The sequence below is a fragment of the Phalacrocorax aristotelis genome, chromosome 10 (assembly GCF_949628215.1).
Source record: "Phalacrocorax aristotelis chromosome 10, bGulAri2.1, whole genome shotgun sequence".
Classification (NCBI taxonomy): domain Eukaryota; kingdom Metazoa; phylum Chordata; class Aves; order Suliformes; family Phalacrocoracidae; genus Phalacrocorax; species Phalacrocorax aristotelis.
In genome coordinates, this window is record NC_134285.1 from 14070028 (window position 1) to 14095179 (window position 25152).

General features: G+C 41.9%; 1 protein-coding gene across 3 annotated transcripts in view; it reads right to left on the reverse strand.

Annotated features, from left to right (window-relative positions):
* Nucleotides 1-25152, reverse strand: part of ABAT (4-aminobutyrate aminotransferase) — a 63395-nt gene that overhangs the window by 14045 nt on the left and 24198 nt on the right. For all 3 annotated transcript variants that reach the window (XM_075105323.1, XM_075105324.1, XM_075105325.1), the window contains 5 exons: nucleotides 24687-24815; nucleotides 13910-14007; nucleotides 13031-13060; nucleotides 12176-12293; nucleotides 4257-4306 (listed from right to left, as the gene is read on the reverse strand). In XM_075105323.1, the coding sequence (XP_074961424.1) occupies nucleotides 4257-4306; nucleotides 12176-12293; nucleotides 13031-13060; nucleotides 13910-14007; nucleotides 24687-24756 (366 nt within the window). In that variant the 5' untranslated portion in view covers nucleotides 24757-24815. The remainder of the gene's footprint in view (nucleotides 1-4256; nucleotides 4307-12175; nucleotides 12294-13030; nucleotides 13061-13909; nucleotides 14008-24686; nucleotides 24816-25152) is intronic.

Consider the following 25152-nt stretch of genomic DNA (forward strand, 5'->3'; position numbering starts at 1 on the left):
CTGATCTCACAGCCGGTCCTCTTTGAGCAGAAGGTTGCACAAGAGACCACCCGAGGTCCCTTCCAACTTGAACTGTCCCATTGGACCTACGGTCTGGCCACATCAGGATTCACACCTTTGAGAAAGGTAATTTTGGTGTCAGTGAACAGCAGCTGGTGGGAAAGCTGAGCCTGCTGCCCACATGGCTGGTTCTGAAGAGCAACTCTGGAAAAAACCCTTCAGTCTCCCCAGTCCACTAATGGAGATGAATTTTTCATGTTTATGCAATTAATTTAAATTAAGTGTCACGGATTAAAATTGATTCATCATTGCTTTTAGTCTTTGTAGGTAATCTTATTTGATTCACAATGAGCTACTTTTCATTTTAAATTAAATTTGCTCAGAAAAGGACAAGCTCAATAAATTTGCCAACTGCAAAGCAGCATTATTTGCCTTTTTTTTGTTTGATTGTTGTTTTTCATGTTGTTGTTGTAACAAGTCATCGTTGAAGTTAAAGGCTGAGCTTCCATGACTGACGTCTTTATGGGTCTCCAGAGAGGACAGACTGCCTCCCCCAAAACATTACCATTTTCAGTGCAACTCAAGCTTGCACATTTATCAGCATCCTTCAATCTTTTTCCTCAATACAAGTACTCATTTATTCAGACATGTGGACCACAGCAAGAGGTGTGAGTGGTCACACTGTACCTGTAAGAACACTTCATCAGAATTCTAGGGAAAACCAAATATCACACTAGACACAACACAGTATGAGCTAGGACTTTGTAACTTGCACACGTGTGTTGCATCCAAAACAATGTTTGTTTCAAAAGGCTCAAGCTTAAAAAAAAAAACAGAACACCTAAGCAAGGACATTACTGAGAGCCAGCATGAACCCCATGGTGAATGAACCCCAGCCAGCACAGGTTCATGAAAAGCAGGTCCTGCCGACCAGCCCGATCTCCTTCTATGACCAGGCAACCCGCCAGTGGATGAGGGAAAGGCTGTGGACATTGTCTACTTGGACTTTAGTAAGGCCTTTGCCGCCATCTCCCACAGCATTCTCCTGGAGAAGCTGGCTGCTCACGGCTTGGACAGGTGCACTCTTTGCTGGGTAAAAAACTGGCTGGACGGCCAAGCCCAGAGAGTGGTGGTGAATGGAGTCAAATCCAGTTGGTGGCCGGTCATGAGTGGTGTTCCCCAGGGCTCACACTGTTGGGGCAAGTCCTATTCAATGTCTTCACTGATGATCTGGATGAGGGGGTTGAGTGCACCCTCAGTAAGTTTGCAGATGACACAAAGCTGGGTGGAAGTGTCGATCTGCTGGAGGGCAGGAAGGCCCTACAGAGGGACCTGGACAGGCTGGATCATTGGGCTGGAGCCAACGGTAGGAGATTCAATAAAGCCAAGTGCCGGGTCCTGCACTTGGGTCACAACAACCCCATGCAATGCTACAGGCTGGGGGATGAGGGGCTGGAGAGCTGCCTGGTGGAGAAGGACCTGGGGGTGTTGTTTGTCAGCCGCCTGAACATGAGCCAGCAGTGTGCTCAGGCGGCCAAGAGGACCAAGAGCATCCTGGCTTGTATCAGGAATAGTGTGGCCAGCAGGAGCAGGGCAGTGATAGTACTGCCCTACTATTGCCCCTGTACTCGGCAATAGTGAGGCTGCACCATGAATATTGTGTTCGGTTTTGGGCCCCTCAGTACAAGAAGGACATTGAGGTGCTGGAGCGTGTCCAAAGAAGGGCAATGGAGCTGGTGAAGGGTCTGGAGAGCAGGTCTTATGAGGAGAGGTTGAGGGAGCTGGGGGTGTTTAGGCTGGAGAAGAGGAGGCTGAGGGGGGACCCTGTTACTCTCTACAACTACCTGAAAGGAGATTGTAGCGAGGTGGATGTTGGTCTCTTCTCCTAGGTCACTAGCGATAGAACGAGAGAAAATGGCCTCAAAGCCGCATCAGGGGAAGTTTAGATTGGATATTAGGAAAAATTTTTTTATCACAAGAGTGGTCAGGCATTGGAACAGGCTGCCCAGGGAGGTGCTGGAGTCACCATCCCTGGAGGTATTTTTAAAAAATGCATACTCTGGGACATGGTTTGGAGGGCATGGGGGTGTTGGGTTGATGGTTGGACTTGATGATCCTAGAGGTCTTTTCCAACCTTAATGATTCTATGATTCTATGACAGATTAACATAAAGTTTTTATTTCGTACGTATGAGAAATCTTACTTGACTTTTAATCTCAGTTTAGAAGTAAATTTTCACATAAAGTTAGAGATATGAGACCATAAATTTGTTGTGAATTTCATTATGGGCTGTCACAGTCAGCTGACAGCATTTGCCATTAAGCAGAAAAGTGTATTTTTCTTTTGTTGTTAATGAGATACTCAGTACTGAGAAAAACAGAACACTGACATCAAGCTGCTATGGTCTCAAGTGAATGGATGCATATTCTGTTCTTTATAGCTGGCTATATAGAGGGTACATGGAGCATTAAAAACAAACCAAACAAAAAAAGCCTACAAGAAAACACCAATCCCATTGTTAACATTAAACAAGGGCCCTACCTCAGTGTGTATTACTCAAAAAAAGTACTTTCACAATAAAGCCAGCACTGTATCTGCAGTCAGACCCCAGCACACGCTCCGTCTGCAGCGAGGTTAGCCCACGTTCTGGCTCTTCATGGCTCTCTGGCCTTGGCACTGCAAAGCTTCACTGCAAAACTGACAGCCTGCCTACACTGTGCCCCGGCTAAAGCCTGCCAGAAATCCTAAGTGCACAATCAGGCACGGACTGATAGGTTTAGTGCCACCCTCTCCACTGAATTAATGCCGGCTTCAGAAATCAGGCCAGGGTACCAATAACATCTTTGATGATCATATGTGGGAGAGAGGGGTCCTGGTTGCACCATTCATTTTGGACTTTGGAGGCAGTTCCTTCAACTGCCCGCTTCTAACTGGCAGCCTGCTAACCTCCCTCTTCCAGTGAACAAACTAGCAGCTGCCACCAGACAATAAGGTTTTTTTTTGCTTTTGGGTTTTTTGTCTCTTTTTTAAAATCTGACTTTGCCTACTGCTGCATTATAGTGAAGGTATTGTAAAAAATTATTTCTGAGGAGATAACGAGTTAATATATGTATTGAAGAAACATTAGTCCTTCCATGATATCTGGATCTGCCTTTGGTAACTCCAGCATTTCTAGCTCCGGTATTTTTTTTAAAAATTTGACGTATTTCAATTCTGGGGAAGGCAGAATTTTTCATCCTGAAGAACTCAAATGTCTGCACTTCTTTGACATGCTGGCTCAGGATTCACACTCTGCTGGAGCGAGCCAGCAGGCTCCTTAGGGAGGGAAATGCAGGTATGAGAGGGAACTGGCCCACACTTGAGCTATGCCCTTGCGCGCAGCCTGGACACCCATTACTGGTTTTCAGTACCAAGGGCTCAGTTACTACAGTCAGTACAACCAACAAGGATCTACTGATGTGCAGTCAAAAGCCAGTGAGCTCAGTTTATCCCTGTACTACATACACAAGCTATTGTGCCAAAAAAAGTTACAATTTAAAAAACGGCACAAAATCATTATGGAATCCAAAACTTCTGCCCAAGCAGCAAAAAAACGAAGCTGGAAAATAATATGCAACTTCATTTCAACAACTTCCATAATTTAATCCAGGTTATTTCCAATTACTATCAGTATACTGTTAGGGAAAACAGGAAGATTATTTAAGAAGCAGTTACTCTGTTTTGAAATAATCCTGTTGCTCTAAATTAAATTAAGAATTTTAATTTTTCAAGGACATGTCAGTGGTTTCGTCAACTTAGCACTTAGGAGATGGGAACCAGCCACTACCTCCTCCCTCCCCTCAAAAAACCAACCACCCACAGCATTCCAGCTTTAGGGCACCATTTTCATATAAAAATACTATATTCTCTCTCAAGGGCTTGTGCTTGCTCTCAAGCTCAAAAATCTTCACTTGAGAACATTGCTAAAATGATTAATTGGAAACACTGTGCTTGAACTATGATTTAAAACTGGTTGTAAACGTATCAAGTGCTTGAATCACCCAAATGTTTACTTCTTGTAAAGCATCACAGAGGCTTTGGTGTCGTCTTAAAACACTACCAAGCTCTTTTCACCTAGTGAGAAATAAAGAAAGCAGATCCCGCCATATTTTAAATTGAGTCATTAAGCATTCATTATCAGTTTAATAAAAAATAAGACAGACCACCACTAGGAGGAGGAAGACTCTTTCAAGTACTTAATGTTTTAATTCACTTACCAAGTTCTGCGGCTGCTGTAGAAGCTTTATCAGAGAAGGATGGCTGTAACCTAAATAAAAAGAACAAAGAAAGAAAGCAGTTATTTGTATCTGGTTTCAATAAACTTATGCACAGCATAACCTAGTGAATAACCTTAACTTAATGCTTAACTATTTCTCTGTAACCGGTATCTGTTTTAACTATTAATAACAGAACTTCTTTTAAAGTAGGACAAACCTCTCTTCTTTTACAAAATATATTATCCGGAACTTTGGTACAAATTTTGTGTCAGGCACTAGCAAAACCTATTTTAGTACTGAAAGTTAAAAATCGAACACAAAAATAAATGAACACAACATGGATCTTTTGCCTGACAGGCCCTGATTGAAACACCATAGTTTCTACCAAGTACATCCAGGACCAACACATTAAATGCCTGCTTACTCTCCTTCCTAGGCTTCCCATGTATATTTGGGTTTTCGACAGTACAATGTGTGAACTTTTCCCTCAGTTAAGAGCAGAAATCACTTTCTGCCAATGCAGCCCACAAGCTGTTGTTTCTGTTAGCTCTGCTAGCTATACCGCTCAGCTGTGGTATCGAAGCATCTCCAGTTTCTCCTGCCTGAAGGAGGCCGCTTACCGTTCTGCTCACTGTAACCCTGATCTGCTTGACTTACGTGGCCCTCGCTGACCACCCAACACGCATTTCAGAAACGGCTTCTGACACTGAAACACAGGGGGAAGCTCCCCATGCAGCTGTGCCCATTTACAGTAGCTGGTGCTACACTCCTAGTCTCATAGCAATTTTTACCCTCCTTGAATATCAGACTGATTACTCCTAGCACAGAGCTTTTTTCACCCCCCTCTGCTTTTTAACTGACTGGATTTCTTCTCATTGTAAAATCAACTTAGAAACATATATTCCCCCCTTCATGCTTTTCTTCCATGCAGTTCCCCAGTCTTTGGCAACTGACCATAAGATACAGACAAGCAAAAACCCGCATATTTACCGATTTCCCAAAGAAAGCTCATTTAGCAATTGTAATTTTGGTGCATTATAATGTACTAACAAAATATCAGCAAGGGCTTTTTGCCCCTCAGCAGATACACCGGGATGGTGCAGGGTAACCTTACTAGCGCAGCAGTGCTCTTCTCAGAGATGGTTTCTCATTGCTGATGCGTGCAATGAGCACATGTTATGGCAGACCTAGCAGGGATAAGCCCTGGGACTCCAGCAGAATTTTGCCAATGGCTTCACAGTGCTCCTTGACATCTGTCACAGTTGGATGGCATTCATCACCACTATCCTCTACAATGCCATCTGAACGCTTTCTGTGCAAGACGCTGCCAAACTTGCTTTTGAGATGTGCAGACACTGGCCTCCACATTATCTAGGCTTTTGCTTATATTTACACACTCACTTTTATTTGCACGCATGAAGGTGCATATTCTACCCCTCCATACTGCACACGTTCATACGTGATCATTAACAATTCTACCAGAAGGAAGAGGCTGTCTACGCAGAGCGCCATACACTTGAAACTCACGAACTGAAAAGCACCCAAGTCTCTAACCCGCCAAAACTCATTAGTTATTCCAAGACATCTCTCAGGAAATATTTCCTTCTCAGTCACAGATTTACATACCTCAGCTGTGCATCTCCATAAAATCCTGATTGATAAATTGCTGTCTCATATTAAAGGAGGAAATTCTGCACTTTTCACTTTCTCTCATGACCAATTTTTTTTTTCCTGTTTTCCTTATTTTGACAAATTTTCATTTGGAAAAAGTCCTTTTTTGTGCAGACACATCAAGATACTAAGGATGCTTCAGGTTTAACACAACGAAGGTGCTTGTTTTATACGCATTGATGTTCTGCAGGATAACTTGCTTGATTAACAGGTAAACCAACATATCTGATGTAAAAAAAAATCTTCACCAAAGGAGCCCAGAGAATTTAATTTTAAGCCTGATTTCTAGTCTATGAAATGCCAAAGCAGAGATTAACATCATCTTTTATACTCCCTTGTAGAAACAGTTGGAAACCTCATCTTTCCTACTGCTCGAGAAGTCAGACCGCTCTAATTTTATTACAAAAGCTTATCATGCCTCTGAACGCCCATTCTGGTTGAACGACAATGGCCCTGATTATCCTGTCTGAGCAATGCACATTAGGCTACTGTCTTAACAAATCAATTATAAATTCTGTTTTGAATATTTTAGTTTCAAAACAAGGAAATATCCAGATTGCTTTAACTGCATGTCACGCTGCAAAGAATTTGTTAAAATTATTATGAAGATAATACAAGCGGTGTTTTGGGTACACCGACAACTAAATCTGCATTGCATCTGCTGTCACGGGAAGAATTGTTGTTAGGCTAGAGGGAGTGACACAGTTGAAAGCTGTGTCACTGAGAGCTGTTGCTGTGGCTACCACTGAAAGCACCTGTGAGAGTATATATATCATTTTAGAAATCTCCAAACTAAACCCTCCAGAAGTTCTTTATAAATAGCTACCATTGCTTAGGAAGCCGACCAACCTAGTGGCCTTCTATTAGTGAACAAGGGAAGAGCTATGGATGTCATCCATCTGGACTTCTGTAAGGCCTCTGACACGGTACCCCACAGCACCCTTCTCTCTAAACTGGACAGATATGGATTTGATGGGTGTACTGTTTGGTGGATAAGGAACTGGCTGGATGGTCGCATCTAGAGGGTAGTGGTCAACGGCTCGATGTCCAGATGGAGACCGGTGTCAAGTGGTGTCCCTCAGGTGTCCGTACTGGGACCAGTACTATTTAATATCTTTGTCAATGACACAGACAGTGGGATCAAGTGCACCCTCAGCAAGTTCGCAGGTGACACCAAGCTGAGCTGTGCAGTCGACACACCAGAAAGACAGGATGTCATCCAGAGGGACCTAGACAAGCTGGAGAGGTGGGCCTGTGAGAACCTCATGAGGTTCAACAAGGCCAAATGAAAAGTTCTGCACCTGGGTCAGGGCAACTCCTGTATCAGTACAGGCTGGGGGATGAAGGGATTGAGAGCAGCCCTGAGGAGAAGGACTTGGGGGTACTGGTGAACGAAAAGCTGGACATGAGCCAACAAAGTGCACTTGCAGCCCAGAAGGCCAACCACATCCTGGGCTGCATCAAAAGCAGCGTGGCCAGCAGGTCGAGGGAGGTGATTCCTCCCCTCTGCTCTGCTCCGGTGAGACTTCACCTGGAGTGCTGCATCCAGCTCTGGAGCCCTCAGCACAAGAAGGACATGGACCTGTTGGAGCAAGTCCAGAGAAGGCCACAAAAATGATCCAAGGACTGGAGCACCTCTCCTGTGAAGACCTGCTGAGAGAGTTGGGGTTGTTCAGCCTGGAGAAGAGGAGGCTCTGGGAGACCTTACTGCAGCCTTTCAGTACTCAAAGGGGAACTACAGGAAAGATGGGGGCAACCTCTTTGGCAAGGCCTGCTGTGACAGGACAAGGGGTAATGGTTTTAAACTAAAGGAGGGTAGATTTAGACTGGATATAAGGAAAAAAATTTTTACTATGAGGGTGGTGAAACACTGGCCCAGGCTGCCCAGAGAGGTGGTAGATGCCCCATCCCTGGAAACATTCAAGGTCAGGTTGGACAGGGCTCTGAGCAACCTGGTCTAGTTGAAGATGTCCCTGCTCACTGCAGTGGGGTTGGGCTAGATGACCTCTAAAGGTCCCTTCCAACCTAAACCATTCTATGATTCTAAGCTTAATCATTAACTCTGGTACGGCTTGTAAAAACGTGTAATTCTGTTGCTGGTGTTAAGATGCAAGAAGAACGCAGAGATCTTTGCATCTTCTCTTGCGTGGCACAAATTCAAGGCTTCTATTACCCATAACTTGCCCTCTCCCACCCACACAAGATGTCTCTCCCATTCTCTTCTCTTCAGGCCAAGCAGCCCGGTCTTCCTCCCAGCACTCCCTATTCCTCTGGCACATCCTCAAACAATGCCCAGTGAAATAAGAGAGAATCCTGAAAGCCTGACTCCTTCTGAAAGAGTAGGTCTGTGTGTAGAAAGATGCTGAACTGGTATGTGGGTTGATAGTCATAAAACTAACACCAGGAAGAACTAAATGGTTAAATAACTAAGGTAGACGAAGTAAAAAATCTCTAGGCTGAGATGGCACAGTAACTTTTTCATTGCCATGACCAATGCAAGAGTTTGTAGCTTTACAAATCCACTCTCAGATACATTCCTATAAGAAGTGACAGAGCTGGCTCTTAAGAGAATGGCAACTGCTTCATCACTCTTGCTGTGTGTCTAGATCAACGCGACAGGAAAGTACATGTCCTCCAGGCTCATGACTGTGCCTGTCTGCAAAAGGGAAAAAAAACTGGAGGCTGCTAAAATAATGAGCTGGAGAAAGCTGAAAGAATCCATTTGAACTGAGCAGCAGAATGCTGTCAATAATACCAAACTACACCTCTCCACACCTCCTCAAACAAAAACAGACCTTCCCAGCACTGAAAAACAGATTGTTCCATTTGCTATTCCAGGATGTTCGCTAGTAAATAAATCGATAGAATACCCTCTTGCATTTGGCTCTGTGGTGTTTCCAACTCTATTAGGCAGATTAGATACAGGTTTAAAGAAGTATGTAAGGCTACAACTTCCCAAAACCATGTAAAAAACTGTTTTAATTTTTGTTTTTTAGCAAGAAGCAGCCCAGAATATCTTTAACTAAAGGTTTTTTTATACTTTAATTCTTATCTCTCTGTACAGGCACTTATTGCCTCTCAAGCACTGCAGATAAATATATTCTAGTGTAGCAGATTATTAAATCTCGGGGAGTCCTGACAGATTCATAAAAGGTTTTATTGGATTTACTTGCAGAGAGATAAGCACAGATGACTAACAAGCACCTTGTGATCTTGTTTTGGTGTCCCAGTCTAGACCCTAACTCTGCCACCAAGAGGGACGTTATTAGCAACTTCTGCAGCTTCAGATAATCAGTCTTGTCATTCAGTACAGCTTAAAAAAATAAATTAGTGCCGTGTGTTCAGTTAGATTTAGGTCAGCCTTTATGTATTAAATTTCCATTTACTTCTTGTTGCTACACATCATAGAGCCATTATCTGAGAAGCTGTATGAAGCACTCTAGTTCATTTGTGACTGAGGAACATGGCCCCTAGGACCAAAAGACCCCCAGTTTATCCTCAAGAAGGCATTGCCACATGTGAAGGAGGAACTAGATGGCTTAGCTGAGGATCAGTTATAGATACTGCAGTCTTACAGCTACGTCACCAGTTTCAATCAACCAGAGAAAGTAAACTGCAGAAGCCCCTGCTATTATATCCTATGACTAGCATGTATATATATCTCCAGAGAGTCAGTAGATCTCAATTCAGTTATGGTCACATATGACATTATGAGCACATCTAATAGTGCTACAGTTATGAATAATCAGGGTTTTAGACCATTTGAATCAAATCAGGCATTACTACAGATGTTTCCAAGAAACTAAGTGATCTCTTAGACCAATTTGAATCAACTACAGGTTCAATTTAAATGTTTAAGGATTATGTTAACTATCTTGCAGGCAATATATACCTATGCTTTTGAAATTCACTCTCACTGAATTCAGCATTACAAGCTAAGAGCTGCATTCTCATTTCGATGGCTTGGGAAAAGCTGTCTGAGAATGAATGTATTCAGACAGTACAAATTCAGCCCCTCTTCACAGCTGAAGCAAATGTTAGCAGGAATTGCAATTTTGCTGCCTATGCTGCACTTAGGCTATAAGAGAGGTCACAAGTCTCTCAACATCTAGCATAAAGCAGCACAAAGCACCTTTTCTCCAATACTTAATTCACTAGTAAATCATATTATCAGCAATAGCTGACAAGAAGACCACGTATTCCATTCCTGAGAACTTCCCTTTCTACCTGTCAGCATCCAGAATGTATTTCAAGTAGCTTTCCCACTCCAGATTGCATTTTATTGCTTGAATATTTGCTTTGATAAAAGTTTAGCTATCATTGGAAGGGAGGAAATTGAGCTAAAAGAGAACTGTTGAAATCCTACTTTAAATCACAGTATTTTAAAAACAATAAATTCACATAACTAACTAAATAGCCTGGAAAAATTATTTCAAAGACATGAACGTTGTTTACTTAATTTTCTGTTCCTTTCAAACCCTGAAACTCACCACTGACCCATGCCTTAATGTGAGATAGAATGTTAGAGTGAATGTATCAAGCAGCTTCACCCCTCGGTTTGAATGACAGCTTGTGAAATCTCATTCCTTTTTCCAACAAAGACCGTTAGGAAGAGTTGGCTACAGTTCATATTTGTGGCAGGCATCCATTCAGTCAACCTCCTTTTACACATTTTCCATCATCAGAAAGCTATGTAAAATCATGTCATGGTTGCTATCAGAGCCAAAATAATGGTGGAGGGGTTCCCAGAAAGGTGATACAAATATGTCCAAATGTCAACAGAAGATGCTGTCACAGAATGTACAAAGAACAGCAAACCTCTGGCACAAGGGTGACAGTCAACAGGAGCTAGAGGAGAAATGAGAAGGGCCAAATGAAACAGAAGTGGCTGTCCAAGACTCCATATCTTACTCTGATTCTGGTCATAACACCGATCCTGTTAACAGACAACTGCAGTATATGTTAACTGTCATTTTGACAACAGGAGAAAATAGGGGAAAAGCCCCCCAAAGTTAGCCATCATCAGCTCCTTTAACTTATCATTATGCTAAAAAAGGTCAGAAAAAGCCATATAGCATTTTTGATGCAAAAAACCCGAAGTTGTTCAGCTGTTAATAAATAGCTGAACATATTTTTTAAGAATTTCTGCCCATTAAGAAAATATTTCCTCTGTAATACTTAAATATTTTATACACAAAGACTACGTTAAAAGAGGTACGCTTGTACCATCAAGCACTAGAAGGTCAGAAAGCCTCAGTGCACTGTCTGTACAACAATAATTGCTTTCCTTTGGAGTACGCACCGACTTACTTTCAACTACATGATCACACACTAGTTTCTCCAAATCAGCATTTCTTGTGTGAAGAATGGGAGGTCTTGAACACTAAATGCACCTCCTTTCCTAGAAACCTGAAAGCCAATTTCATTTAAGTTAGATGAGCACTGGCATACAAGCATTGTGCTCCTTTGTCTCACCCCTATTTCCACATTAGCGTAGACACACATTAGCGGTGACAAGGTTATCTCAATGCAGCCTCTGAAAGATTAAAAATATCTAGAACTTGTGTTGATGAAAATAAACTACAAACATTGAAGCGTTCTGGAGTGGTTACACATTTAATGAGGTGCTGCACAAGAGCAAAAATATTAACTGTCTGCAAAGATGACTGGGATAACTGAAAACCCATTTTGTTCACAAGTCTTAGATGCCAAAAATTTGGTAATGACCTGAACATCACTAAAATCTGTTTCTCAGTAAAAGAGGCCTGTAGGGATGATTTTTAGTCATCACTGTTTCTATACATAGCACAACATCTACCTTTTAAATTACCCCAGCACTTCTGCTCTTTTTGCTTCTGCAGAAATGTCTTTTTAAGCAACTGAGAGGAACCATGGAATAGAAACAAACAAACTGAACACCTACTGAAACCTGTGTTCCTTGCAGTTTGGGCCTACACGTCTGCCTTGCTTCTTTCCCTTGAAATGCTTCACAAAAAAGCCTAGAGTTTCTTCCAGGTACCACTATGTACTTCAAGTGCACTGCAAGTACCGAACTTGTAGTTTCTTCAGCTATTCAAAACCAACACTACAAAACACACAGCAGTGAGGTGCACCCTGATGGCCACAAGGCATACATTATGTCAGCTTTGTTTTTTTCAGTTAATCAACCAACTTCTCTGGTAGTGGCTGAGATAAGAAAACAACAGCTTGAGGACAAAGCAAAAAGTTTTGGTACAACTGTCTCCTACCTATTGGGATGGATGAAATCTGAGAGTAGAGATCCAGCATGCGATTGCCATCTACATCTACTAGGTAGTTCCCACGGCTCTCTTCATAATTGCAAAAAAAGTGTACAGCTTCTGCATTCTTAAAGGAAAAAACAATTAATGCTTTAAAAAGTAGCAGTGTGTAGGAAGTTGCAACTAATGGTTATACAGCAAAATCCGATAAAAATATTTAATGATAAGATACAAAGACACATTGCCCAGAGGGGTGGTAGATGCCCCATCCCTTGAAACGTTCAGGGTCAGGCTGGACGGGGCTCTGAGCGACCTGATCTAGATGAAGATGTCCCTCCTCACTGCAGGGGGGTGGGACTAGATGACCTCTAAAGGTCCCTTCCAACCCAAACTGTTCTATGAGTCTCGGATTATATTCATTGCATGGGAATTAACTCCAGGGCTACTTTTATAAAGAGGGACTGTTAAAAGGGCAAGCATGCACTTTTTCTACAGAAATGAAGAACAGACTTTGAGGAATTGCTCATCTTGGGAAGGCAGTCTACACTTAGATTGACATACTTTTAAGCTCAAATATACCTATGTTTTCACTGGCCACTTCACAACAACTCAAAAGGCACGTCGAGTGTTTAAAGAAAAATCACTGACCCTAGCAAAATAATTCTGCAATATTCAAAAGACAGTAAAAAGGATTTTATTGAAATGCATATATATACCATATATAATATGCTCACCATGCAAACCCAGAGTCAGTGTTTCACTTTTTCTTTTGGTATGGAATTAAACATACAAACCAGGATTTTAAAGCAAGTTCTGAATTCACAGTATTAACACTCCCCAATCTCAGAAAACTTGACAAATTACCTGAATTCCATTCAGCTGCTTCATTAATTCCTGTAGAAAAACGAACATCGAAGAGTCTCAGGTATGTAATTGCCAAATACTGAAGAAGAATGTATGGGGGTTTTTATGATCACATAAACCATATGCAAAACTTGCAGTCCTCTGTGCTTACCAGGCAACTCTAACTGCCACATGAACTCTCATAGTGCATCTTGCAAATATGACAGTCAAAACTATTAACTGTGGCATGCAGAGCTACATGGGCTGCACACAGTTTAATTGTAAATCTCCAAAAAGGGCAAGCTGCCTCTTCTATATTGATCAACTGAACTGAGAAAACAAGAGAGAAATCAGAAACAAGAGAAGACAGAGACGCACAGAAGGAATACTGGCACATAAGTTTCAGAACGACAGCTCCTTTTTTTTTCCTTCAAAAAAAAAAAACCCAAAAGCAAAAACAAAACAAACAAAAAAACCAAAACCAAAACCACAGCAACACACATTCACTGACTGTGCCAGAGTAAAACAATATCCAGCAAATTGAAACTCTTCTTTCATTTCAAAACCAAAGAGTTATTTCACATCATAAAAAGCCAACTAAGTTTCTGCTTCTGCAGGAGCACAAGTAACCCAGTCTGATGAGATGTTTCATCAAACCGATGCTCTTTTGCTTTCAATGACTTTATATGGGAAGTTGGCAGTTGAGATTCAGATCTCTCAGAGAGGGGCATTTCATTCATGAGCTTTTCATTCTCAGTGTCTTGATAAAAGTGGGCCTAGACTGTTGTGAAACGATGTTTATTTATATCAGATTTAAGGTTTGGAATGAAATTTGTTTTCTAGCAAGTTAAACACAGCTAAAGAAAAAAAATTACAAGCCATTATGCTTTGGGAACTTACTCTAGATCTTGGTCCAGGAACTTCTGTCTTCATTAGAGGTCCATCATAATCAAAATCCACATCAATTTTAGCTGCAGCTTGACTGATACATCTCTGTCCTGTAAGAAATAATGAAAATCTGAGTACAGATCATATTTTCCGTGCTCTCCTCTCAGGATAAATATCCATACCTTACCTGACAGATGAAACCCATCACACTGTACTGTTTCAAGTGAACTTAATATCTCATCTTTGACAAGTATTAAAATAAAACCAATACCAGTGATGTGGCTTTAAAAAAAAAAATCAAGTGAAATGACAAAGCAACCCTTAAGAAACAGAGGGAAATCCTACTGTAAAAGACAGGAGGACTAAGAGCACATCTGTTTCCACCTCTGTTGTTGAGTCTGTCTGTTATGCCTTGAGCAAGCCTTTGCTGTGAATTCCCCACTCCTATGCAGAGCTGGCTTCATTCGCTATCAGTAATAACTGAAAAGCATGATGGAGTCCACAGATAAAAAACATTGTGATGTTCTGCAATAGCTCAAAGAACACCGTTTGGGAAAGATTTGTGTCTCAAAGGTAAATGGCTGTGTTGAAAATAAATTCAAAAATATCACATAAATCCAGCATCTCACACAGCAGCACTGCCAAGAGTCAAAATGATACAACGCACCCCAATCCATCAGAGGTCCAGAAAGGGAGACGCATGGGAAGGCAGGCCAGCACCCACGCATGTGAAAGCACCGGGGTGCAGCAGTGCCACTGGGAAGCCCAGGCAGCACCGGCCCCTCTGCGCTTCTATCCATAAGCACCTCTCAGTGCCAGAGTTTTATTTCAGAAACATACTAAAAATGTTTTTTGTTTGGAAACAACAGTTGTCAAATAAAACTAATATTTATGATGGAAAAATAGAAGGTATACTATAATACTGCTTGGCAGTGTTTAGAATACAGCCATTTGGCCAAAAATTCCAACAGTGATTAGAGATGTTTACCTCAGTTTGTGTCAGCCCAAGTTGAGATGTCTCAAGCAAGCCTGATTTTGAGAAATTTTACCTGAAAAATCACAGCCCTTTGAAAGCATCTCTACCCGAGCGCTTAAATTCACTGCTCATTTTGGGAAAACTTAGTCTGCAAAGACAATTATTCTCCTCAGCTTCAATTCCAAGTGTTATATCTGAGATGCGTCAGCGCCTCTCTGCAAAGCTATTAATAGGTTTCATTACAGCAACTCCACTTCATTTTTGTGTCATTCTGTTTAGCGTTCATGTAATTGGGACTGCATAACAACTGCTCCATTGGGAAAAAAAAAGCTACTGCATATAAAAGATCAAAAGCTACACAATTCATAGCCAATAAATCTGCAGATTTAGTAGACACATTATGAAGTCTAAAAGGGGAAAAGAGACCAAACTAACCCTTTTGTGCACCCTGCTCCTTCCCCGATGGAGATTGCAGCAAACCAGCAGCAAACATTTCTCCTTCTCCTGTGTCCTCTTCTCTCCCCCACCCTGGCTCTGGGTGCTACTTGATATGATAAAGGGGAAAGCACCAAGAGAGGCACAGAATATATAGGACATTTTGGTAGTCAGCTGTAACAGGAAAGACATGGACACCCAGCAGCATACTTGAAATTGTTTGACACAGCTGGAAGCATACGACAGGTGAGCTACAACCCGCATGCATGGTCCTCCTCCTCCCCAGCCCTGCCTGGGCCTCTGCCGCCAGAGCCCCTGTGCCGCCACGTCTCCTCCCTCCACCTCCCTGGGTCCTCCCAATCCGAGCAGCAGCTCATGCAGGCGCACTCCTGCCTTAGCCTTTTTAACTGAGTTCTCACAAAAATGCACTTGTTTGGACAGCAATTAAAAGATTTCCTCTTCTGTTAATGACTGAGCCACCACTCATGCAAGATGCCTGACCTCCAGGCTCTAAAACTGAGACCAATATAATGAGAGATTTCCTGGCCATCACCCGTGAGGCATGGAGAACATTTCCCTCTTCCACTTCCCTAAAGGACAATCTGTGAAATATTTTAACAGATGAGGATTCTGAATTAAACACAAATTTAATTATTTCTCTAAAAGTTCTGTTGTGGATATTGCAAAGGGCACGGTCTCCCCTGCAAAAACACACACATTTATAGTGTTGTACAATGGGGAATTCATTTGGAGAATATTTACTGTTGTTTAACACCACAAGTCAAGAGAAGGTTGCTTCTATCAGCCAGGCTGTGTAACTAACACAGACCAAAACCGGTCAGCCTGCTTTGTAGGTCATCATCATCTCTTTACTACTGTTTATACAACAGCCTCTTTTGCAGAGGTATGTTGAACTAGGTGTTTGCTAAGGGCACATACGAGCGATTAGAAGCAAACAGTGCTTAGCTGTGCAGTGCTGCGCTAATTCACGCTGGCACAGCTCATGTCTATCAATAGGCAGGTTTTCATATACAGCAAAGATTGGTCAAGCGAAACTAAAACATACAGGTCTTCCCAGAAGAAGAGTCGCTTTAAAGATCATTTTTATCATACTAGTAATGTTGGTCAATTTGTGAGACGTTATTTTTTTGGACAACAGCTTCAGAAACAGCTTATCCAAACCTCAATCATTTTCAATAAGTCAGTGAACTAGAGCCATCTAAAAAATGAGCAACACAAGTGACAGGTTTCCCTTCATTTGCTTGATATCTCCTGAAGCACGCTACACATCATCAAGCAAGTGATTTTTAGGCTGATTCACTGATACAAATTTAATTTTATATACTTGTTTTCAGGAGCCCACAGAGTATCTCATTTTATTAACACCTATACAATGGCAGCTACACCGATCTATTGGTCATTATACATGCCAAAAAGTCATTCCACTTCCTAGCTCAGGCAAATGCTGTGGTCTGAATTTGAAGGAACAGCTTGCCATAAATAAAATGAAAATGCCATTCGCTACCAGATGAAAGGATTTTGAAACGTGGGGTTTTTTCTTCCCCTTAGGTAGAGGATAAATAATACAGGCTAGAACAAAACCCTCAAAAACCCAAACCCTCAACATAATAACAAAGCCTTTGATAGCAAAAGCTAAAACCAAAGTGGGGTTAGTCCTCAGACTTTTTATTTTTTAATGAAGTGCCCTTTGAAAGTATAACATAAATGATTGGCACAAACTCACACAATTTCTAGCAAGGTCAACACACTTATTCCAAATAGCCCACTTCACTCACTACTCATCAGATATGCATTCTTGTTCACAGGGTTGGTTAAAAATAAACAAAATGACCCAAATTTTAGGAACAGAAAAATGTTGTTCCCCTGCTTCCCCTCTTTCAACTTCTGTTTTCCTTCCCCTACTCTTATTCAAGTAAATTGGACTCTGATCAGAAATTTTAATGATAGACCAAACAGCCAGTTCTTGCAAAGAGTTCAGTCTCTGGGTGACTTGTACTGGCACACGCAGGTTGTGTGTGTCACTGGCAGTCACACGTAAAGAGCTCTCCTCATCTAAGAGCATCTTAACAGCAAGAAAACAAACTGTCTTATTGCCACACACCTGAAGACTTTTGAAGCCTAATGCTACATGAGCGCTCAGGGACTTGTCCAAATGCTCATGAAAATGAAATGAAAGGAAGCACAGCAGTTCATACTAGCTAAGGACTCCTGCCCAGCTTAATGCTGCAGAGTTTAACGAACAGAGAGGTACTGCCACAGCACAGCCCCCCTTCAGACGGCCCATTTCCTTACAGTCTCACAGGCTGCCCTTATTGTACAGGCAAAACTTGGAGCTCCGACCTCTCCCAAAAGGCACAGGCCTCAGAGCCCTGGCGAAAGACAGTCTGGGCACTCCCTGCATGGAGACTCACCAGTTTTTTGGCATCCCTCACTCTGGATACTCTGCAACACCTTGTCCTCTAGGCCCACATAACCGTGGAGCAAGGGTTCTGCCTCTTGCTTCCAGGCGCCTGAGACTCTGCACACAGAGCACAACTCCAGGAGGTGGCTCACTCTCCTGCAAAGGCTTCTCCAAGCACTCAGACAATGTGCAATGGACAGCTGCATCAATACCTGCTTTGTTTTGCCTTGAGGATTTCAGCCCAGAAGCCATGCTCTGTCTCTCTTGCTTCCCAACACCACAAGCGTCAGTATAGCACTCTCCTAATAATGCAAGTAAATCAGATCACTCACTGTAGTGCTTCATCCCCTAGTAAAATGCAGCATGCTCTGCTCACCTTGCATTTCTGTCTTGAAGATACTCAATGTACTTTACAACTTAGCCCAAATTATTCCTGTTTGACTTTTTAATATCAACTTACCCTGCAATAGAAGCCCTAAAGTCACCCTCTAACTCAGGCTATTCCAATTTGATACTGATGAGTTTAGATGTTGGCGCATCAGGTCCTGAACACTGCACTTTGCCTCTCCAAAGACAGTAGAGATAGAACAGATAAAAACTGAGATTCTTATTATGACCAAGCAGGGTATTTTCAGAAATTAAGAATCCCTGGTGGCACCCTTCAGTGAACTAACAGCATTGTCTTTGCAATAAAAAAACTAGAATACAGGAAATGCCACAAAGGTCAGGCCCCCAATTCCCCAAATGAGGGAGCTGAAACCCTCCAACAAATCTCCACAGCGTGTATGTTTATTATAACTTTGTCACTCACGGACTGACAGCACATGCACATGATAACCTGCCACTGTTAATACTGATGACCTGTACTGCTCTAACTCCTCCCAGCAGACAGCCTGATGGCTTTTTAAAAATTTCTTCAAAATAAAAGGTTGAAGCTCAACAAAAATATATTACTGGTCTAAACATCTTCACAGATTTTTTGTAAAAAACCAATATAATTTAAAGCTAATATTATTAAATTCATATTACACTATATCTTGTATGTAAATCACTACCTATATGTTTAATTAAAGTTGTGCTCTTGAGCCAATGGACCAAGTCAAACCACTGACTTTCTGTTGAGGTCCACGATCAAACTGCAATAGAAAAAGGGTTTCTTGTGTTATATTATTTTAGGTTAAGAACAGGACCAAATAACAGGATTTCAGCTCTCATCTTAAAAGCGTGTAGAGGTAATGGCCTACAGCAGAACGTCTGTCTCTGAAGAAGCATTAGGAAAGCTCTTAAATTACATTTAGCTAATATGACTGGGAACAACATCCTCTTTTCCCCGGTAAACAAATCTATCTCTTCACATCACTGCAAAAGTCAAAAAGGAACGTACATACTACTAATGAATTTAATTATCAGAGAGAACATCGGCTGCACAATTTGCAGAGAATTTTCTACCTATCCCATTTAAAAAGGGTGGGTACAATAAGTTAAATTCTACTTTTCTTCCTTCTTGCAGACTTCTCAAAGCTCTATGCAACATACACCATCTTTCTAGACACTTGAATAACATCAGCAAATTATCACATGCTTCCTTTTCATCTAACAGGATGTCATATCATTTGCTAGCAGACAGAAAAGCTCATTTTCCAACTTCTTTTTTCTATACTACCCTCGTCACTCACCAGGTGTCTCACTCAGCAATTTTTAACAAAGTACCACATTGCTATAGCAACGTAATGAATATAAGTACACCCTTCTAATGTTTTGTGATGTCGGTAGCAAAGAGCACTGCTGTCAGCAGGTCTCTGTGCTAAGTAGTGGTCTCTGCTAACAACAGCTAGGTTCAACACAGGCCTAGAAGGAAAGTGCCTAAGCCTCTGATATGTTTGACCACAAATAATACTCATAAAATCACAGTTCCCGAGTGTACAACTGGATATTACCTAGGAGAAACTCCAGTGGAGGTACTCAAATTGCATCAGTGTAATTAAAAAGAGGAACTACCCCAAGAAAAAAAAAGAAGATAGGTAAAAATAAATGCTGGCATACCAGATCTCTCATAAGCAAGTGTTTTGCTGTGAAGGAGTGTAAAGTGAAAGCTCCCCAGTCCCCAGGGAGGCACATTATATGTGCCATAGCACTGCTGCCCTGTGCAAGTGCAGAAAGGCAATCTCCCAAGCATGCCTCTAACATCCATGGTGTCTATCAACCACCTTCCAGACAGAATTTTTAGAGTGTGGAGGCCCTGACAGCCAAAAGTAGGAGGACTGTGATTTCCCCCAAGTCCTCTTTTAGGTGTTGCAAGTAGAATCTGTTACTAACAGATCTTGAAACAGAATGGCAAAAGGCCAGGCTAGCTAGAGGTGTTTGGAAAACGAATATCGCTATTGCATAATATTGTGAAAACTGAGATTGCTATTTACAGAGTGCTTACGCTGTAAGATCAGAAGCTGTTCCACATGAAATTGTCTGTATTTCAGTACACCCACATACACACTGGAGGTTTTATTGGGACAGGATTCTCCAAAGACGAACAGAAAATCCAATACCAAACAGGCCATACAGAAGTGGAAGCTCCTATAAGAAAGAGTAAGGACAGTTCCCCCTCCCCATCACAGCATAATCCTGAATCAACTCTTCAGCAGTTACAGCAGCATCCAACTGCTAGTTTCCTTGCAGATCTTGTGATCTGAATCAGCCATAATGTCCTTCCTCATTTGCAGCAAAACAGGCCAGAGTAACAGCTATGAGAGCTCTTCAGGACACCTCTACAGCTGAAGAGCTGCAAGGATTGCCCAGGTGGGAAAACACAGTCTGCACTGCCACAGCCACCCTTTGTGCCAGGAGGAACAAGAAAATTAGATAGCAACATCAAAAGGAACTGAGAAGTGAAGCTCATATTTAGCCTTGTAGCAGAGCCTTCTTCCAACAATAGGCTTTTATATGAACATTTTTATACATCTCAGCTTTTTTTTGGGAATGTTTGTTCAGACAGAAAAGGTTCCTCAGTCCAGTGGGAGAGATTGCACTCTAGAGCCACCAACGGCCAGTTCCCAGGGCATCATCTGAAGCTGACCTCAGGACCACGTTCTCTACAATCCAGTGAGGGGAACTGACGCTTGCTTCTCCCACACTTCCCTCACATATCCGGGCTGCTCTCTCTGATTTCCTAGGGAAGCTCCTAATGTACAAACTGATTTAAAAAGTTAGAAGACTTAGCAAGGATTAATACTGGAGACAAAAGTAGGACTGAGAGTAAATCCTTCTCATGGCTTTGCAACCTTCTCCCAGTAACTGTGATGGGGAAAGTTAATAATTAATATGAACATCTCCCAGCCTTTACTGCAGCGTACCTGTTGCAGTAAGATAAAACATTATTATCCTTTGTAGGGAGATAGGAAACAGACTGAGATAGGCAAGGTACAGCCTTAACCAGAGTTAGTCCATTTAGGGCACTGCAATAAAGTGCAGAAAATCTGGTGGAATAAAACTAGATCTATGAGGAGAGACTGAAACAGTATTTAGACCAGTTGAGAAAAAAGTACGTGGCCTTGGAGAATAGGTTTCAAATACGTAAAAGGCTGCTGCAAAGAAAAAATAAACATTCTAGCTTCCAGGTCCTTTGAGGGCAGAACAAATAGTAAGGATTTGATCTTTTTGCTGTTTTGAAACTTAGGTTAAATATTAGAAAAAAGTTTTAAAGGTAAAGTCAGTTCACCAATACAGCACACTGCCTGGGGAGCCTGCAGAAGCGGCATGGCTGGGGGCCTTTAAGAACAGGTCAGCACCCTAGAAGGGCATGGGCATGCACTAATGCTAACTGATGTTACCTTAAGGCAGAAGACTGACCTTTTGGCATGCTTTCCAGTTCAAGATTCAAAGACGTATTTAAGCCCTTGGGGTAATCAGCAGCAAACTGAACCTAGGTCTCGAGTCCCAGCCTGTCTTCATAATTATGGTACTACCCTACCAGCTAACAACCGACTGCATCTTTATCTGCCTCCAAAGCATGGAAATGGAACATCTTTCTTACTACAGTGGCACAGCTGATAAAACCAGTGCTGGCACAAAGCAGAGTAAGTATTTACATTCAGGCTATCAATTGTGAACACCTTGCAGCACACTGGGCTGACAGTAGCAATAGAACTCAATTCAGGTAGGATGTAACGTGGAGGTACCTCATCATTTCTCCAACATCAGCCGCCTCTCCTGGATTTGCCTGGCTGTTACGGTACTGAGAGCACTACCCAGGAGTCTTTGTAAAAAAATATTAGGCTACCTAATCAGTCGTCATTCTTTTGCCATCCTTCAAATTCAAGTAAACTTTGTCTTTGAGGCTAAAGTATCAAGTAGACTGAACACATAAGGAAAACAAAAACATACCCGATTAAGGCTTATTTTTAAGGAAATTGTAAGGACTCTAAATAGAGTCTTCACATTTTTGGGGAAGATTAAAGTTACCTATTACTTTCATACGTTTTGCTTAGCTTTTGCATTTTCATAAACTAAATGATTTTCGTTTTTCCTGTCCAGTTAGCTTGCCATGGGCTACCACTGTGTTAGTAATGAGAACACTACAAGCAATGGTTAAGTGAAAAAGTTTCTCCAACCAGATTCTTGTCCCATGTTCCTTCAAAGATTCAGGGCTTGAAATCCATCTTAATTAGAATTAAACACTATCCCCCATGTCCAGCTAGTAAAAAGGTTCCTAGAAATATTTTTATTAATATAAAGCTTAGTTATATTTGTTCCCACATGTTTTACAACAGTGAATGTGCATGCAATTCTTTGCTGCAGTGAATGCAACTTGCCAACATTCTTGTTTTTAACGTGCCCTTTTTTTGTCAGTAACCAGTTTTATTTCACACCCGGGGTCAGCACAATGCTGGCTCCCATGTTTGCTTTAAAAATCAGAAATAATGAAGGACGAAAAAAATCTCTTTCTGTAAATAAATTTATCATAGATTCAAGCTGAACAGGATTATTGCACTTAGTGCACACACAAAATTGAAACATGACAGCCCACAGATGTAGGTACTTCTACCAAGAGGCAATGTATTCTCTCCTCCTCTCCACCTCCATTGCCATCCCCTCCTTGCAAACCCTGTCACTTCAGTATCCACAGGAAAAAAATTAGCAGACCAAATGGCACTGCAGGATTTTTGTGGGAGTAAGGTACAAGTCTCTTTTTCAGTCTGTAAAGCTCTGAACTTGAGTGCTCAAAAATACCTTGGAAGAGAGCACTCTGGAAAAGAGAGCTCCTGGACGTCGCCCTGAGCATTTCCCTAAAAGCCAGCAGAGACCAGCAGCACTGCGACCTTAGCTGGAGCTCACCAGCAAAACGGTCTGATGCTCCAATTTTTGCTATAAGCGTCAGAGTCTCCTGATGATTCTGTCAGCCAGGCATGTTGCAGGCTAAAAAACTGCCAGGATGCAGCTCCTGCTAGCGAGGGATTCTCCTCTTGCTCCATCTTTTCTTATCTCTGGACACACACACAAAGCATTCAGTCCCAAAGGCCACACGCAGGTCCGTTATACAACTGGCAGGCAAGGCTCTCTATTCTGTGCTTCAGTATTTTAGCAGTCTTTCCCACTTACAAGTTTCCTGAAAGCAAGGATGGATTAAAGGATCCCAGAGTTGCTTTCCTTTCTGACTGAAGATCTACAGCCCCTCATTGCAATGGTCAGAAGGGAAGAGTGAGTTAGTGCATCTGCTCCAGTGACCTCACGTATCTTGCACAACTGCAATATATTTGTCTTTGCGGTTGGGAAGCAGCATAGAAGTGTGCAAGACGCTGGCAAGGACAGGGAGCATTAAATGATACTGAGATGACAGATTAGTTCAAAGGACTGACAGCTAATAAAGGCCTGCTTGCTGCAAGCACTTTCCATTGTCCACTATTGACCAAACAATCACTGCTCTTGCACAGCGCAGATAATCAGTGCGTCACTCCCATAAACAGAAGCGCATCCTGTACTGAAAAGCTGACTCAATACTTTTCTAATAGCTACCACACCAGACTTTGTGTTCTTTAGCCAAAGGTCAGTTCTTCCCCAAAGTGTATTATTTAAACGGAAGTCAACCATGTTTAAAGTTTCTGAGCAAAAGGAAGGGTTCTGTGTTTGCCTGGCAGTAGCAGAAGGAGCACAGTGGCACTGCAGAAGAAGGGCTGGAGGAGAGAAGAACCATTAATATTTAGTCGGTCACAGAAACAGCCATTAAGCCATAGTGTATTCTGCTTAAGACCACATGAAATGGATACTAGATCTTACACTGTATACTGCTTTGTCCAACAAAGCCAACAGAAACTTAGGGTTTTTTATCTATTGCACAGAGGTTGCAGGCTTAATATACACATACACGTGCTAACTTACAAGCCAGGGCCAAGCAAGAACTTGTCATTATGCTCTTAGGAGAGAGCAGCTTGATGCTGCGTGGTAGGTTTTTATTTCACACTAGAGCTAACTACAGGCAGAAACACACATCTCCAGTGATGGCCACCTCTTCATATCAGTCACACAAAACCTCCCCACAAAGGAAGACAGGCACGGTCACACTACATAGCACAAAGAACAAAATGGGCTAATTTTGATGGATGTTTGTTTCATCTCTGCACCACCTAGCATCAGAAAGTAGCTCTGTAAGAGTGGAGTTCCAAGGGCTGAAGAGCTTTGTTTCAGTTAGCATCTTCACAGCACAAATTGTTGACTAAATGAGCTCTTGTTTGTAGGAAAACAAAACAAAACAAAACTCAACAAAAAAACATAGCACCTTTGTGGGCCGCTTCTGGACTACAACTGCATCGGTATCTACAGTGCAGAACATCATATTCTTCAACTTGTGAAAGATTCATCACCACCACCAGACAAACCCCAGCAATGCTCACACTGGAATTTCCTCCACCAGCATAAAGTGAACAGTTATCAAATACAACCCAAGAAAATGTAAAAAAAACACTTACCAAATACAAGCAGCCTGGATTTTTGCTGCAGGCAACAGGTCAGCTGTCGACTAAGCAACATTGATGCCATTTTATCTTTTCTTTACTCAAAAAGGCTCAATCTTGAGAGATTTCTTTCTGGCTGACGTTCTGAAAAAAAGAAAAGCAAACATACTCATGTCCTTAGGGATGCAGCCACTATTACTGTGCCATTCATGTCAACTTCCCCTTTCACTAATTCCAATCCAAAGAAACCAAAAAGCATGCTTTGATGGGTTACTGCTGATGTTCAAAGCAGTCTCAGGATTGAGAGCCGAGTCTGATGCTAGGTCTTGTTGAGGCAAACAACTTCTAGGCTTAATCTGTACCTCCCAGCTTTAGCGAGGTCTGAGGGTGAAGATCATTATCTATTTTCCCTTGCTCTTCTTTGCTTTCTCTATGTATGTGGACTACATTAAAATTTAAAATAACTGTTTCCAGTCAGTCT